Below are 15,358 nucleotides of genomic sequence, written 5' to 3'. Positions count from 1 at the left end.
TTCTCTTTTGTTGATAATCTGGGTCATGCTGGTATTAGTATTATAATCATTCTCCTTTGTATCACCTGAACTCTTAGGAAAACATGGTCACTGTATTCACAATGTTAAAAATTAAATTAGCATCAACTTGATACCAAGAACAAACAGTCAATCTACAGGCAAAGGACTGTAAACGGTCATGATTACAATGGACTTAGGTTGCACACTTGAGTCTCAGCACAGAATGATGGATGATTCATTATTGTCAACAGCAAGTTGCAATTGCCAACATAAGCGTTCAGGGGGAAAAAGAGTGACAGCCACCACAGAAGGCAGATAATTTGTGTCATATCTCTCTGCTACAAAAATAGTCAATTCCAGCCCCTATCTTTTTTTTAATGTTTTTATTGATTTCAGAGAGGAAGGGAGAGGGAGAGAGAGGAGAGAATCTGATCAGCTGCCTTCTGCACGCCCACCACCAGGGATTGAAGCCCACAACCTGGGCATGTGCCCTGACCTAGAATCGAACCATGGCCTCCTGGTTCATAGATCGACACTCAACCACTGAGCCACACCGGCTGGGCCAGCCCCTACCTTTTAAGATGCTGTATGGATTTTGTACTTCCCCTGATTTTCTGTCCCCATTGCCAAAACCTGGTTTCCCTTGATATCGGGCTCTCAATGCTACATCCCAGGGAAACTGGGACAGTTGTCACCCTAGTTCTTCCATCTGATCCTGCAGGGCATTTATGACCATTCTCCTTCGATTCATCTGTTCAATTTTTTGTTCAAGAAATTGAGGTTTGTTTGTTAGTTTGTAGCCAAATAGACTTGATTGGACTCACAGCTGAATCTGGCTAGGTGCTCTGTTTATTTTTATTTTAAAATTGGAATCTTACTATCGCTACAGTGCTATTTCCCAAAAATGTGTTCTGCTTGTTCTGACTCATCTTTCCCTCTCTGACGATGGCATTCACTGTAGGGGCTGTTATTTTTCATTGTCAGCTCGTGGAAACTCAAGCTTGATTGTTGGATTATCTCGGGATTGACAGTCTTACTAACTGCAGAAGGTGAAATGTCCTTATGGTAGTACAGAAGAAAGTAATTCACAAATACCCCTTCTGAGGCACCTACAAGAAGCTGTGGTTCTCTAGTCTTCTGGTCTGTCCCAAATTCCAAACTGGGAGCTCTCTGCCCACCTATTCAACTCCTTCCTGGCCAACTTAAAGGCAACAGAACAGATGTATTCATGGGAACAAATGTAAGGAAGGAGAGCAGGAGGACTTGAGGTCCACAGATTCCTATGAACCACACATTCCTCCAGATTTAGTTTCTCCATGGCCTTCCTTTAAGGGTTCCACTGGTTTTCTCAGACACTCATCCAGATCTTTCCCATACAGAATGGTCCAGATGTTTCCTATACAGAATGGTACAGATGTTTCCCATACAGAATAGTCCAGATGTTTCCCATACAGAATGGTCCAGATGTTTCCTATACGGAATGGTCCAGATCTTTCCCATACAGAATGGTCCAGATCTTTCCTATACAGAATGGTCCAGAACTCCAGGCCTTTCAACCTCTGTCTTCTAGACCCTAACAGCCATTTGTTTGAAGATAATGTTTTATAGTGCTTTCAAAAACTTTGAAAATAATTTGTATTCTGATAGTCTCTAAAAAGAGAGGCAAAGGATAAGAATTAGAGGTAGACATACTGCTTTTTTCTAAGTTAAAAGATATTTTTTTAAATAAGCTGATATTTGCTTTTAACACATTCATATCTTCCTTGTGAAAATTTGTGCATATGATGCCTATCTTAGGGCACAAATTTAATAATAACAGCAGATAAAATACAGTAGGCAAGCAATTAAGGCAGCAATAAACAAAAACACATATATTTTAAAAGTCAGTCTTAAGCACTAAAGTTTGGACTTGGGCATGATTTATTGTGCTGGATAAATTCAGAAGAATTGATGAATGAAGCTAAATTATTAATTTGCCCAAAGTGGGAGAGGCCACCATCTAGAACTACATGTCATAAATATTAAAGCCATTCCCATCTTAAGGACTTATATGGACAATAAATTATGAGGGCCACAATAGATCTAAGCTGGGTAAATCATAATTCTTTGTACCCATAATTCACAACTACTTAATCCCCCACTGACCATTAGTTTAAATAGTAAAGAAGTTAGCAGCTTAGTGTGCAAGGTAAGAACTGGTTTCTTCCCCATCATCCTCTTAATTTTTGTTTGGTGAGCAAAAATAATAAATTTCTATCCTGCAGCCTTTATTTTATTTTATTTTTTTAATATTCATTATTTTTTTATTTCTTTATTGATTAAGGTATCACATATTTGTCCTCACCCCCCCATCCCCATCTCACACCCCTCCCCACACATACCCCCACCCCCCTGTTGCCCTTAACCGCTGGTTAGGCTCATATGCTTGCACACAAGTCCTTTGGTTGATCTCTCCCTTTTACCCTCACTCTCCCCTACCCTCCCTCTGAGGCCCGACAGTCTGATCCATGCCTCCTTGTTTCTGGGTCTGTTCTTGTTCATCAGTCTATGTTGTTCATTATTTCCCCTAGATGAGTGAGATCATGTGCTATTAGAAATACACTTATAAGAACCGAAAATGAGACAAGCAATAATGGTTATGGTGACAGGCAAATGAATCAGTCTGTAGTGAGTTTCTTTCTGGGCCAGCAGTTCTTTTGAGACCCAATTTCAATGTCGAACAGTTCCTTATGTGTACATGTCAGCACTGACATTACAGTTCTGGATGGTGGACAAATGGTGGTAATGCAGGTCCGACTCTCTCTGGTTTGGTCCTGGGCAACCTGCAGTGATGCACAGCTGCTACCTGCTAGTATGGGAAGGCCACGTCAGCGTCTTCCTTCTCTGGACTGCTTCTCTTCTATCTTCATGGCTGGAGTAGTCCTGTAGATTCCTCTCTGTTGCTGGAATCCACATGGCCTCGGAGTTGTTTTCTGAAAATATACAAACATATTCTCAACCAAAAGTTAATAAAGGAATATTTTCTATAAATTTGACTTGGGATCCTATTGCATTTTTTGCCCAAATAATTTTCCTCTGGCTTGTTTTGACAACTTGTGTGTTTTTCATGGGTGTCTTGCTTTTAGCCTTACAATTAATGTTCTAAAGTATTAATTTTCTAGATGTAATTTACTTACATGATATTACATGATATTCTTCTACTATCCCCTCCTTTTTTGATTTAAATGTTAGGAGGCTTTTGAAAATTTTATAATGTAGTCTTGATGGCTTTTAAAATTTAATTTTTTGCACTATAATATTACTGTTTTAGGTCCATTACATGGTGCACAATTTTTTCATGAGATGAAGTACCAATAAAAATTTTAGTTAACACTTTAGGAACACCTTTTTGTCCAGTACAATTAATTTTTCTAGAATATTCGCTTGTTTCAACTAGCCAATTTAAATTTGCCTGAAAACTTGACTACTATTTTACTGTCAAATTTATTACTCTAATAACAATTTTATTTTACCCTGTAAATATTAGTGGAAGGGATTATTTGCCTTCTTGTGTAGGTCCTGAGCATTCCTGGTGGTAGGCTGGATTTAGATATCGTAAACCCACTTCCCCACACCATGGGTACAAGACAACTCAAACAATTCTGTTGGAGTGAGAGGGCAGCCCTGCAGCCTTTATTTTAATTTGAAAAATCTTTGCTTTGGTTTTCATGCTGAAAATCAGAAATGCTTGGATAGCAATGATCACAAAATCAGCAAGCTTCTGAGGTCCAGAATTATGTAAATTAGACATTCAGTCATTCCAATGATTTTGAGCAACCTTTTTTTTCAACTCTTATTTATCATAAAAATGTGATCACGTGGCATTAAAGAGGTTGTATTCCTTTCATGGTTCTCACCATATACTGTATTGCATTATTTTTATTTACATACATATTTACATAAATATTTCTCAAACTAAATAGCCTAGGCCTTGAAGGCAAAAACTACTGTATCTCAAATATTCTTACATTCCTATGACAAATATCTCACAGAAATGTATCTTTAATGTAGTGAAAAAAAGCATAAAAGATGACCTTGAGCTCAAATTCCAAATCTACCACTGATAATTGGTATGATTTTTATCAAGTTCCATTGCTGCATCTAAGAGTTACATATCATAATATTAGCTTCACAGGGTTGTAAAGAACAAATACATTTATGTGTAAAATGCATTTTTAAGGGTGAAAATGTTTTATAAATGTTAGTTACTATCATGAGGAAGAAATGGATGACAGAGTAACGATATTCCTTCTTCGGTAAGAGAAATCTTTTCTTACCCTTTTGTTTAAATGTCATCTTTTCAAAATCATTCCCAGTGAGTTTTATTTTAATAAAAAAAGGATAATCATTGATGTCTTCTTGTAGCTGGAGATTTTGAAGTGAGTTTTTAAGGAATTTGCTAAATTAAAGATTCGTATGCAAAAGGATGTGGTTTCCTAATTAAAAGCAAGGTCATTGGGATAACAGGTAATGATGCAAGTAGTGAATGTCTATTTTTTTTTTTGCTTATGGCCTTGGCTTTTGCAGTTATACCGGAGACTGTGGCTCAATGGATTGTAAAGAAAGGCACCCTCAGCAATAAGTCACTCTAGAGATGTTGGAACAGGGCATATAGGACAAGAAGATTCTATAGCAGAAGAGAAATATGCCATAACATGGTGAGGAGCACAGGTGTTGATTTTGAAAATACATTTTCCCATCCTACAGTTTACTTGGCAAGGAAGACAAATATTTGAAAAAATAACACGGAATGTTTACAGTTCTTCACCTGACAGATGGAAAATTGCAGAAAACTAGGGGGTTAAAAGAGTGTTCATGAACAAGAAATGGTCTCCAAAGGGCATCTATGTTTAATCAGTTAGGCTCTAGAGATAAGGAACTTGAATATCTGGGGTTTTCTTGTAAAACTGTTTCACTTGCCAGAATACTTGAGCAGGCTATCCCCATTCCCCTCAATGAAAATTAAGTTTCCTTTTCTTTTAACCACACTAACACTTCAAGCTTCTTTCATGGTACTTACTATAATATGTTTTGTGTTACAGAAATTACTCCTTGACCTATCTCCGCCTACTACTGAGCTGTAAACAGCTTGAGGGGAGGGGCCCATATTTTACTCACATTCAGGATTTTAAAGTTAATGCATAATAATTGTTGGTGAGGGGGGGATTTAAAAAAAAGATTATGGGAGAAATGGAACAAAACCTAGCCCCTAGCATTATCTCAGCAGTGAGAAAAGTATCATAAGCTATTGGCATCTCAGCACTATTATGAGGATACAGGCATTGAGCATCAGTAGGTCCATCAATCACCACAGCATTCTGGCATCTCTCCTTTGAAACCAGAGATTGATAATATTGGAGGTAGATGTCACTTTGGATTCTTTTCCTCACAAATGGGTCTGGAATATATTGACATGGAGCTCCCAAGTTCACACTTGCCCTCTGGTTAGCCTGGTCTGAAGCACTCTGCTGGCATGGAATCCCCTGATAAATAAATCAATTGCCCACAATTCAGCTATTTATCCAAACATGAGCTCCAGAACTAAGACTAGTTGATAATGTTGAATAATATCCATCTAGGACTGAAAATTTTCTGCACCAAATCTTCAATTATGTATTCTGCTGAAAAGTGACTTTAGGTTTTGTTGATGAGTTATTTTCTAGATAGTTTTAATTTAATGTTAAAAACCATCCAAAGGATAATGATTGCATGTTTTAGTAGATGAAAAGGCCAGGAATATTTTTAAAAGCTAAAATAGTTAGGGTTACTATGCAGTATTTTATTGAGATTGCTGCAGGCTATAATCATACTACTTTAATGGTTCTCTTTGTAAAAATGCATTCACAATGCTTCTTTAACATTAGAATTACTAGAAACATGTATATAATAGCAATGATCATGTTACCATACACTTAAGTAGAGCTCTACAGTTCACAAAGTAGTTGCAACAGTGTTGGAACAATTTGCTAACAGAAAAGCAATATGTCCCAAACAGGAGAGGTCCCTTGGGGTTATAAAGAAGCTGCAAGGGGATCCAGGAGGTCTGAGTGGCTGTTTGAAACAGGAGAAAATAACAGCAAAGTAGGTTGTTAGAGGACGCTTCAAGGTCACTCCTCTCTGCTACCGTAGGATTAGACAGCTAGCTAAAAACTGATATAAAAGTTGGTGATCAAGGATTGCAGATTATGCCACCACAAAATATGCCCCTCGGGCATATTGATTATTTTGAGCTGTAAAGCACTAGAAAAATAACAAAAGCAGCCCTAGCTGGTTTGGCTAAGTGGATAGAGCAGTGATGGGCAACCTTTTGAGCTTGGTGTGTCAAACTTCACCAAAAAACTGAGCATAACTCGGGTAGTGTGTCACTTTGAGGAAAAAACATTATTTCGCAAATGTTTCATCCTCGGCATGCAGCCGCCTCAGCGGCCACATGTCATCAGAAATGGCTACGCGTGTCAGTGCTGACACGCTTGTCATAGGTTCGCCATCACTGGGATAGAGCATCAACCTGCAGACTGAGGGGGCTCAGGTTCGATTCTGGTCAAGGGTTGCAGGCTCAATCCCCAGTATGGAGTGTGCAGGAGGGAGCCAATCAATGATTCTCTCTCATCATTGATGTTTCTATTTCTTTCTCCCTCTTCCTTCCTCTCTGAAATCAATAAAAAAAATATATTTTAAAAAAAAGAAAGTAAAAATAACAAAAGCAGGAAGAAGCTTTCTCCAACTCCCCTTATTTGTCTAAAGATAAAAGAAACCCAGTTGTCATAAATTTCCTCCCTAGGAGTTTCATCAACGGGGATAATGACTCTCATCAAAGAAGAAACTAGAAGTCAACACTACATTCAGACAAACTTGGCACAAACTGTCACACTTCCCACCCGTTTTTCTAAAGCCATTCTTCTTTCCTGAAATCACTCACTCTCCCTTAGGAGGCCTGCTTTCCCCCTCCCCTACCCCCGACGAAATGTAGATGGTCTTTAGTACTGAATTCTAAACAACCTCTTTGAGTTACTCAGTTTTATCTGACTTATCTCCACATGAGATATACACGTTGATAAGTGTCTGTTTGTTTTCCTTTTAGTATAGAGGTCTCAGAAGGGTAGAGGAAAATTCTCTTTTTTCTCTCCTACAATGATTAGTACAAAAGATCAAAAAAGGATGAAAGGATTGAGAGATAATCCTATGGATATAAGTAATCAATCAATGTAGAGGAAACCTGCAAGAATTTTCCCCTCTCTCACACCAAAAACCTGCTAGTTTTGATAATTATATCAAGCCTCATGTATATCAAATTATTCCCAATTGTATTACTCATTTTTATTACATTTTTATTAAAAAATTGATGTACATCAGCAGTCAAGATTTTCAACTTTCAAAATTGTCAAAAAGCTTATTCCCCGGACTTGAACGTCAACCATTCCAATGTAATAAGTTGGGGTAATATTTGGAATTTACATTTTTAACATAGGACTCCCCTGGTAACTCTAATGGTATTGAATTAGAGTTTTGAGAAGCAATGAACCCTAGTACCTAACATAGTCCCTAGTGTGCAGTAGACTCTGCATGAGTTGTTGCATGGAATGATTTTTGGTTAGGGCTAGCCCCCAAGAAGAGATATGTTAAGTATCCACTCATCACAGTAAACTGGTCTAAAGGATTTAGAACATATTTCTTGTAAAACTTTTTATTGAGTATCTAATGTTGGCCTCGTCTAAGAAAATATATTTACAAGGCAGTAAATATATAAAATATTTATTTACATTTTATTCCTTTACTTTTATGTTTAGATATATCCTGCTTTTTTCCCAGTATCAGAAAAATATAGTTTTACATGTTTTTCTAGTTTTGTGGATTTTTTTTCAAACCTGGATTATTTTTTATTATAATGAATTTATTGCACTAAAGGAATTCATTTTGCATATGATACACTGCAGTGCTTTAATATTGGTCCTTTTAAAATAATCACCTGTCTCACTCTAATTTTTAAATTATTTTATATTTGCCATACTGATTTGAATTATGGTCTTTGTAATTATATATATATATATATATATAATATATATATATATATAGTGATCATATATACAGTCTATATACAACAATTATATACCTTTATCAGGTTTATAGATTTTTTGGTTTACAACACAGATTTTCTATTTGCTGACAATTTCCATGCTATTTTACTTTTAAGCTTTATAAAATTTTCATTACTTCGTATTCTAAGTCTCTGATCATTAGATTTTATTTTCAAAAGTTCTTTGCTATTTTATCTGCTTTCTTCCAATTAAATATGCAAAGATTTTAAACAAATTAAAACATATTCTTTGGACATTTTATTCAGATTACATTAAGTATCAAATAACCTGAGGAAAACTACCATTTCTTTTATCATTGTGCATCTATTCTTTAGGAACATATCTTTTCTAGAATCAAGTTCACATCTTCCTTCAGTAAAGTATTGAAATTTTCTTTATTTAGTCCTTGGTCATTTATTATTAAATTTATTTATAGGTGTTTATTCTTAGTGTAAATGATTATTTTACTCAATTATATGTTATTGATGTATTAATAGAAAATCAATTGATTTGTATATATCTATTTACATAAATATATTTGTTGAAATCTTTATTTTTTCTAATATTTTTAGTTCATTATTGTGAGCTTCAGACATACAGTATGTCATCAAATAATAAAAATTTTGTGTTTAAAGCTTAAAATCAGGTTTTTGTTTTCTGCCTTATTGTATAGGCTAAAACGATCACAATCATTTGTTTTTATTTTTTAATTAAATTGATTAGTGTGTCATTGGTTAATAAGATTATGAGGGTTTTAGCTGTACATTTATATGATACACTAGAGGCCTGGTGCATGAGAATTCCTACACTGGGGGAGATCCCTCAGCCCCGCCTGCCTCCTCTCACCGTCCAGGAGCCCTTAGGGGATGTCCTACTGATGGCTTAGGCCCGCTCCCCAGGAGAAGCGGGCCTAAGCCACAGTCTGGCCTCCCTTTGCAGGAGGCGACAGGGCCGATCAGGGGAAGGCACTGCCCCTATCACCCCGCTGCTGCTGCCACTGCTGGCCACTGTGGCTGCCAGCCCTTGGCCCTTGTTTTTAGCCCTGGCCCCACCCCCTGCCCACTGTTGGGTGGGGGTGATCTGGGGCCAAGCTGGCTGGGGGAGGGCTGTGGGAGGTTGAGTCACAGCAGGTCACGGAGGTGTGGCGCTGGGACTGGGCCCATGCTGCTGCCTCTGTGGCTGCCTCTGTGGAAGGGACAGCACTGGGACCAGGACCACACAACCCCCTCTCCCGCTGCCTCTGCGGAAGGGGCGGCACTGGACCAGCCTGCACTGCTGCCTCTTCCACACCGCTGCCTCTTCCGCACCACCAGCACTCGGCCCTCACAACCACCGAGGTTCCCAGCCCTAGGCTCTCGCAGCCACTGCGGCTTTGTCCGGAAGGACATCCTGAAGGACATCTAGAAGACATCTGGTCTATTCGGTCTAATTAGCACATTACCCTTTTATTAGTATAGATGATCTGTATGCATTGTGGCACAAATGGTAGGCATCCTTTTCTTTACTTTAATGGTAATGCCATTAGTTTCAACTGCCAATAGAATTGATGCTTGTTTGAGGTAGTATTCTATACCTCATTAAAGAATTTCTTTATTCCTACTTTGCTAGTTGGGTGCATAGATAATGGTTTTCAATTTTGTAAAAAGTCTTCTTGATGTCTGTTGAAAGACTATTTTTTAAAATATACTTTTATTGATTTCATAGAGGAAGGGAGAGGGCAATAGAAACATCAATGATGAGAGAGATTCATTGATCGGCTGCCTCCTACACACACCCCCCACTGGGGATCATACCTGCAACCTGGGCATGTGCCCTTGACTGGAATCAAACCTGGGACCCTTCAGTCCACAGACCAACCCTCTATCCACTAAGCCAAACCAGCCAGGGCTGAAAGACTATTTAAATTTTTATAAAGATTCATTCATAAGCTATATTATTCCAGCAACTTCCTGAATACTGAACCAGTGTTGCTCTTTTCTGTTTAATAATGCTACATTATTCTTGTAATATAATCATTAAAACCTGTTTGCTGATACTTTTGGGATAACAATTCTGAGATTTCTGGATGTTTCTCATAGTTTAGTAAGGTTATTTTAGCTCTTTTTCTGTGAAATAGAAGTTTCTACTTCTTAAAGAAGTTGGGTAATTTTTCCCCAGGAAATTATCAAAGTTACTGATATTTTAATTTTATTCCTGTAAAGTCATTCATAATATATTTCTGAAAATTATTTTCCTTTTCATTTTATGTCATTTTTAGCTTTATTGAGGTAAATTGCCAAAAAAAAACTTGGATATACTAGTATATTTAGGTGTACAACTTGATGTTTTGATATACATATAGTATATTATGAAATGATCACCACAATGAAACTACTTATCACCTCACACAATTACCTTTTTTTGTCATTAGACCACTTAAGATCTTGGCAAATTTCAAGTATACAATTCAGTACTGTTAACTATTCTCACCATGCTCTACATTGAATCTACAGAATTTATTAATCTTGCCTAATTGAAACTTTGAATCTTTTGACCAATATCTCTCCATTTCCCCCCATCCCCTCAATCTCTGGCAACCACTATTCTAACTCTGTACTTCTATGAGTTCAACTATTTTAGATTTCGCATATAACTGAGATCATGTAGTATTTGTCTTTCTTTGTCTAGCTTATTTCACTTAGCATGATGCTTTCTGAGTTCATCCGTGTTGTTGCAAATAGCAGAATTTCCTTCTTTTCTAAAGATGAAATACATTCTATTATATATTTCCTTTATCCATCCACCCATTAGTAGACATTTAGGTTGTTTTCATATCTTGGCTCTTGTGAATAGTGTTGTGATGAGTATGGGAGTGCAGATATCTCTTTGAGATACTGAATTCGTTTCCTTTGGATATATCCCCAGCACTGGGATTGTTGGATCATTTGGTAGTTCTATTTTTAATTTTTTGAGTAATCTCCATAACAGTCGCACAATTTACATTCTCCCCAATAATGTGCAAAGGTTCCCTTTTCTCCACATTTTAACCAATACTGGTGTCTTTTTAATAATAACCACTCTGACAGATGTAAAATGATATCTCATTGTAGTTTCGTTGGCATTTATTTCCCTGATGATTAGTGATGTTGAGTATCTTTTTGTATATCTATGACCTTTTGTGTGTCTTCTTTAACTAATGTATTTTTTTCCTTTTTAAATACAGTTATTTAGCTTTTTTGCTATTTAGTTTTTGGTATTCCTTATATATTTTGGATATTAAATCCTTATCAGATTCAGGGTTTGCAATTTTCCCCATTGCATAGCTTGCCTTTTTACTCTGTTTAGTATTTCATTTGCTGTGCAGAAGTTTTTTAACTTGATCCAAACTCATTGGTTTATTTTTGCTTTTGCTTTTGTTGCCTGTGTTTTTGGTAGTGTCATATTCAAAAATCATTGTTCAGACCAATGTCAAGACACTTTTCCTATGTTTCCTATGTTTTCTTCTAGGGGTTTTATGGTTTCAAGTCTTACATTTAAGTTTTTAATAGATTTGAGTTGATTTCTGTATATGACGTGAAATATGGGATCAATTTTCTTCTGCATGTCGGATATCCAGTTTTCCCAACACCATTTATTGAAGAAGCATTTCTTTTCCCGTTGTATGTCTTTGGAATCTTTGTAGATCAGTTGAACATTAAAGTGTGAATCTATTTCTGGGATCTCTATTTTGGTCCACTAATCTCTATGTCTGTTTTATGCCAATACTACAGTGTTTTGATTTCTGTAGTTTTGTAACATATTTTGAAATCAGGTATCATTATGCCCCCAGCTTTGTTCTTTTTGTTCAGATTGCATTGGCTATTTTGGACCTTTTGTGGTTACACGTGAATTTTTTTTTTTCTACTTCTGTAAGAAATGCCACTGAATTCTGATAGGGATGGCATTGAATTTGTAGATCACTATGCATTGGGTGAACATTTTAACAATATTAATTGTTTCAAGCCATGAATACAGAATGTCTTTCTATTTATGTGTCTTCTTTAATTTCCTTCATCACTGTTTTGTAATTTTCAGCATACAAATCTTTTACCTCTTGATTAGGTTTCTTCCTAAGTATTTTATTTTTTTTAATGTTATAAATGGGATGTTTTTCAAATTTCCTTTTTGTTTAGTTCATTATTTACATATATAAATGCTATTGATTTTTGTATGTTGCAACTTTACTGGATTTATTAGTTTTAACTTTTTTTGTTTAGTCCTTAGAATTTTCTACATGTATGATCATGTCATCTGCAAATAGAGATAATTCCACTTCCTCCTTTCCTATTTGGATCCCCCTTTTCCTTACCTAATTCTTCTGGCTAGCACTTCCATGGCTATTTTGAATAGCAGTAGTGGCAGGGGCACCTTACCTTGTACCTTTACAGATCTGGAGCCAGGTCCACAATGGGACAGGGCTGCTGATGGGACTGCATCCAGGACCACAATTGTCAGCCAACCATGGGCCTGCCTTCTCAGAGTATTCTTCCTCAGTCCTAGACTCCACAGGGTTTCACAACTTGGATCCCAAGGCTCATAAGGGCACTTTTACTCATGGATTTCTGTCATATGCTTGTTTCTGTTGGAGACCAGATCTGGGGATCTCCTAATCCCCTATCTTGCTGACATCACTTCAACTATCTGTATTTATATTTATTTTGATTTTTCCTAACCAGATATACCGGGAAATTACTTTCCTTTCAAGAAACAAATTGAGTGATTTATATAATTATTCTGTTTATTTAATGAATTTATTAATTTTTATATTCATATATAATAATTTTCTAAATGAACTTTAAGATTAAGGAAGGGGAGGGGAAGGGAGAGGTTAACTAAAGAATTTATATGCATGGACATAGACAATATTGTGGTGAAGGTCTGGGGTTGGCAGGAGGGTGGTATAGGGTGGAGGGGGTCAATGAAGGGAAAAGGGGGACATCTGCAGTACTTCCAACAATAAAGATAGTTGTTTTTTAAAAAAATAATACAAGGGATTTTTTTATGTTTTATAAATTTACAACCCAGGCAATGAGTGATTACTGAGAGAAAAATATATAAGCACTAAAAGATATTATAAACAAACCAGAATAAAGTTGTTTCATAAATGATGATAGAAAAGGTTGTATATTTTTTTTTCTCATTGCAATGCCCACCTAGGCGGTTTCTTCTAAATCCAGCAAGATTGTTATAAACCATTCTCTGCAAAGGATTAATTTAGGACATAGGAAAAATATATATATCTTGCCAGCAGGGCAGTGTTGATTATTTCTCTTTAATATAAGTTATGCATGCAGCATTCATTTAGAATATAGGTCACTTGCAAGATGATCCCCATATTTGGTGCCGAGCAAAGCCTACTTGGCTTAGAAACCTAATAACCAAAAGAAGCCAAGATCTCTTGTAACAGCTCCAAAAGCATAACTTCCAGGGTCACCAGAGAAACAGGGCCAATTACAAGAATTGCTGCATTCCAAGAAGCTCAAAGACATGGCTTCCTTTCATATGTTTATTGTTCTCCCTGTCCAGGTGACATTTACTACACGGGGGTCATTTTACTAGAAGCTGTGTTGCCTGGGAAACATAGTTAACATTCTAACTGTATCAAGCTTCCAGGAGAACAGAGCTATAAATTAACCAAGAGCCAAATTCTCATTCCGAATAGGTGCTTAGAAATATGGGACCTATTATTTTTTTTGCACAATTACATAGATAATAATGCAATTTTTTGTCCTGTCTGTATAACTTAGTATTCCTACCTTAAGTCCTATTTTATTCTTTTGTTGTCCATGTTTTTACAGGTAAAATATGGAAACTATGCTTTTGTGTGGGATGCCGCAGTATTGGAGTATGTAGCTATCAATGACCCAGATTGCTCCTTTTACACCATTGGGAACACTGTTGCTGATCGGGGATATGGAATTGCATTGCAGCATGGCAGTCCTTACCGGGATGTTTTCTCACAAAGGTAAGGTTTGTGTGTGTTCTAAATAAAAGAGAGGCGGTATAGAAAAAGAAAATTCACTTGGTTATCCTTTTTAGTTTATTATATTTTATTTCCTTTGTTTGAAAAAGCATAATAAATAGTAACAAAAAAGGTAGTTATATGACATTCGTTTCCTAAAACATGTATTGAAGTATTGTTTTTCCTCTTAAGAAGGGGAAAATATCACTGCACATGACTGGTTTTACTCTCAAAAAAATTTATGTATATAAAAGCCTAAGCGACAGTTACTACTGGATGACTGGCCAGTAGCTATGACACACACTGACCACCAGGGGGCAGACACTCAATGTAGGAGCTGCCCCTAGTGGTCAGCGTGCTCCCACAGCCAACCTCCTGCAGCCGGACAACCTCCCATGGTCCCTCCCTCCTAGCCAGCCAATCCCTCATGGTCCCTTCCCCCATCCTTCCAGCCCCCATCAGCTCCCATCAGGACTGGGCGAGATGGACCCCATCAGTCTCAATCACCAGCTAGGCCAAGGAACCCCACCTGTGCATGAATTCGTGCACCAGCCTCTAGTTATTATATAAAAGAAAATACTGTTTTAATAATATCTTCAGAATTTAACTGAGCAATTTAGTGTGTGTGAATTTTTACAGACTAAGTGTCATAGTTAGCAAAATTGATTTATTTCTAAGAATACCATATGATAACATAAATTTTAGGACCAAGTTAAAGTTCTGATATACTGAAGCACATAATGACAGGGATATTTCCATCTGAATTTAGAAAAGAATATTACAGTCCATCACTTCATGTCAAACAGTATAAGGAGACAGGTTAATAAAAAATTATACCCATCCCTTGGAACTGGAGAGCATTATGCTAAGCGAAATAAGCCAGTCGGAGAAAGATAAATATCACATGATCTCACACATATGTGGGATATAATGATCAACATAAACTGATGAACAAAAATAGATCCAGAGACAAATGGCAGGAGAGGTGGGGCATTAGAGAGCAACCAAAGAACTTGTATGCATGCATATTAGCATAACCAATGGACACAGACACTGGGGCAGTGGGGGCTTGCCTGGGGTGGGAATGGTTGGTGGGAAGGGGTTAATCGGGAAAAAGGAGACATATGTAAAACTTTAGACAATAAATAAATAATATATATATATATATATATATATATATATATATATATATAGTGGAAGTTAAATGTGCAAAACTTAAGAATGAACTATAATGCATTGCAAAATTTTAAGTGAGTTTCTTTGT

At 36.7% G+C, this 15,358-nt stretch overlaps 1 protein-coding gene across 1 annotated transcript in view; it reads left to right on the top strand.

The window, feature by feature from the left end:
• Positions 1 to 15,358, top strand: part of GRID2 (glutamate ionotropic receptor delta type subunit 2) — a 1,386,076-nt gene that overhangs the window by 1,241,080 nt on the left and 129,638 nt on the right. The window contains exon 14 of the mRNA XM_008143549.3: positions 13,931 to 14,097. Within this exon, the coding sequence (XP_008141771.1) occupies positions 13,931 to 14,097 (167 nt within the window). The remainder of the gene's footprint in view (positions 1 to 13,930; positions 14,098 to 15,358) is intronic.

The sequence above is a fragment of the Eptesicus fuscus genome, chromosome 2 (assembly GCF_027574615.1).
Source record: "Eptesicus fuscus isolate TK198812 chromosome 2, DD_ASM_mEF_20220401, whole genome shotgun sequence".
Classification (NCBI taxonomy): Eukaryota; Metazoa; Chordata; class Mammalia; order Chiroptera; family Vespertilionidae; genus Eptesicus; species Eptesicus fuscus.
This window is presented reverse-complemented; position numbering and strand designations above follow the sequence as displayed.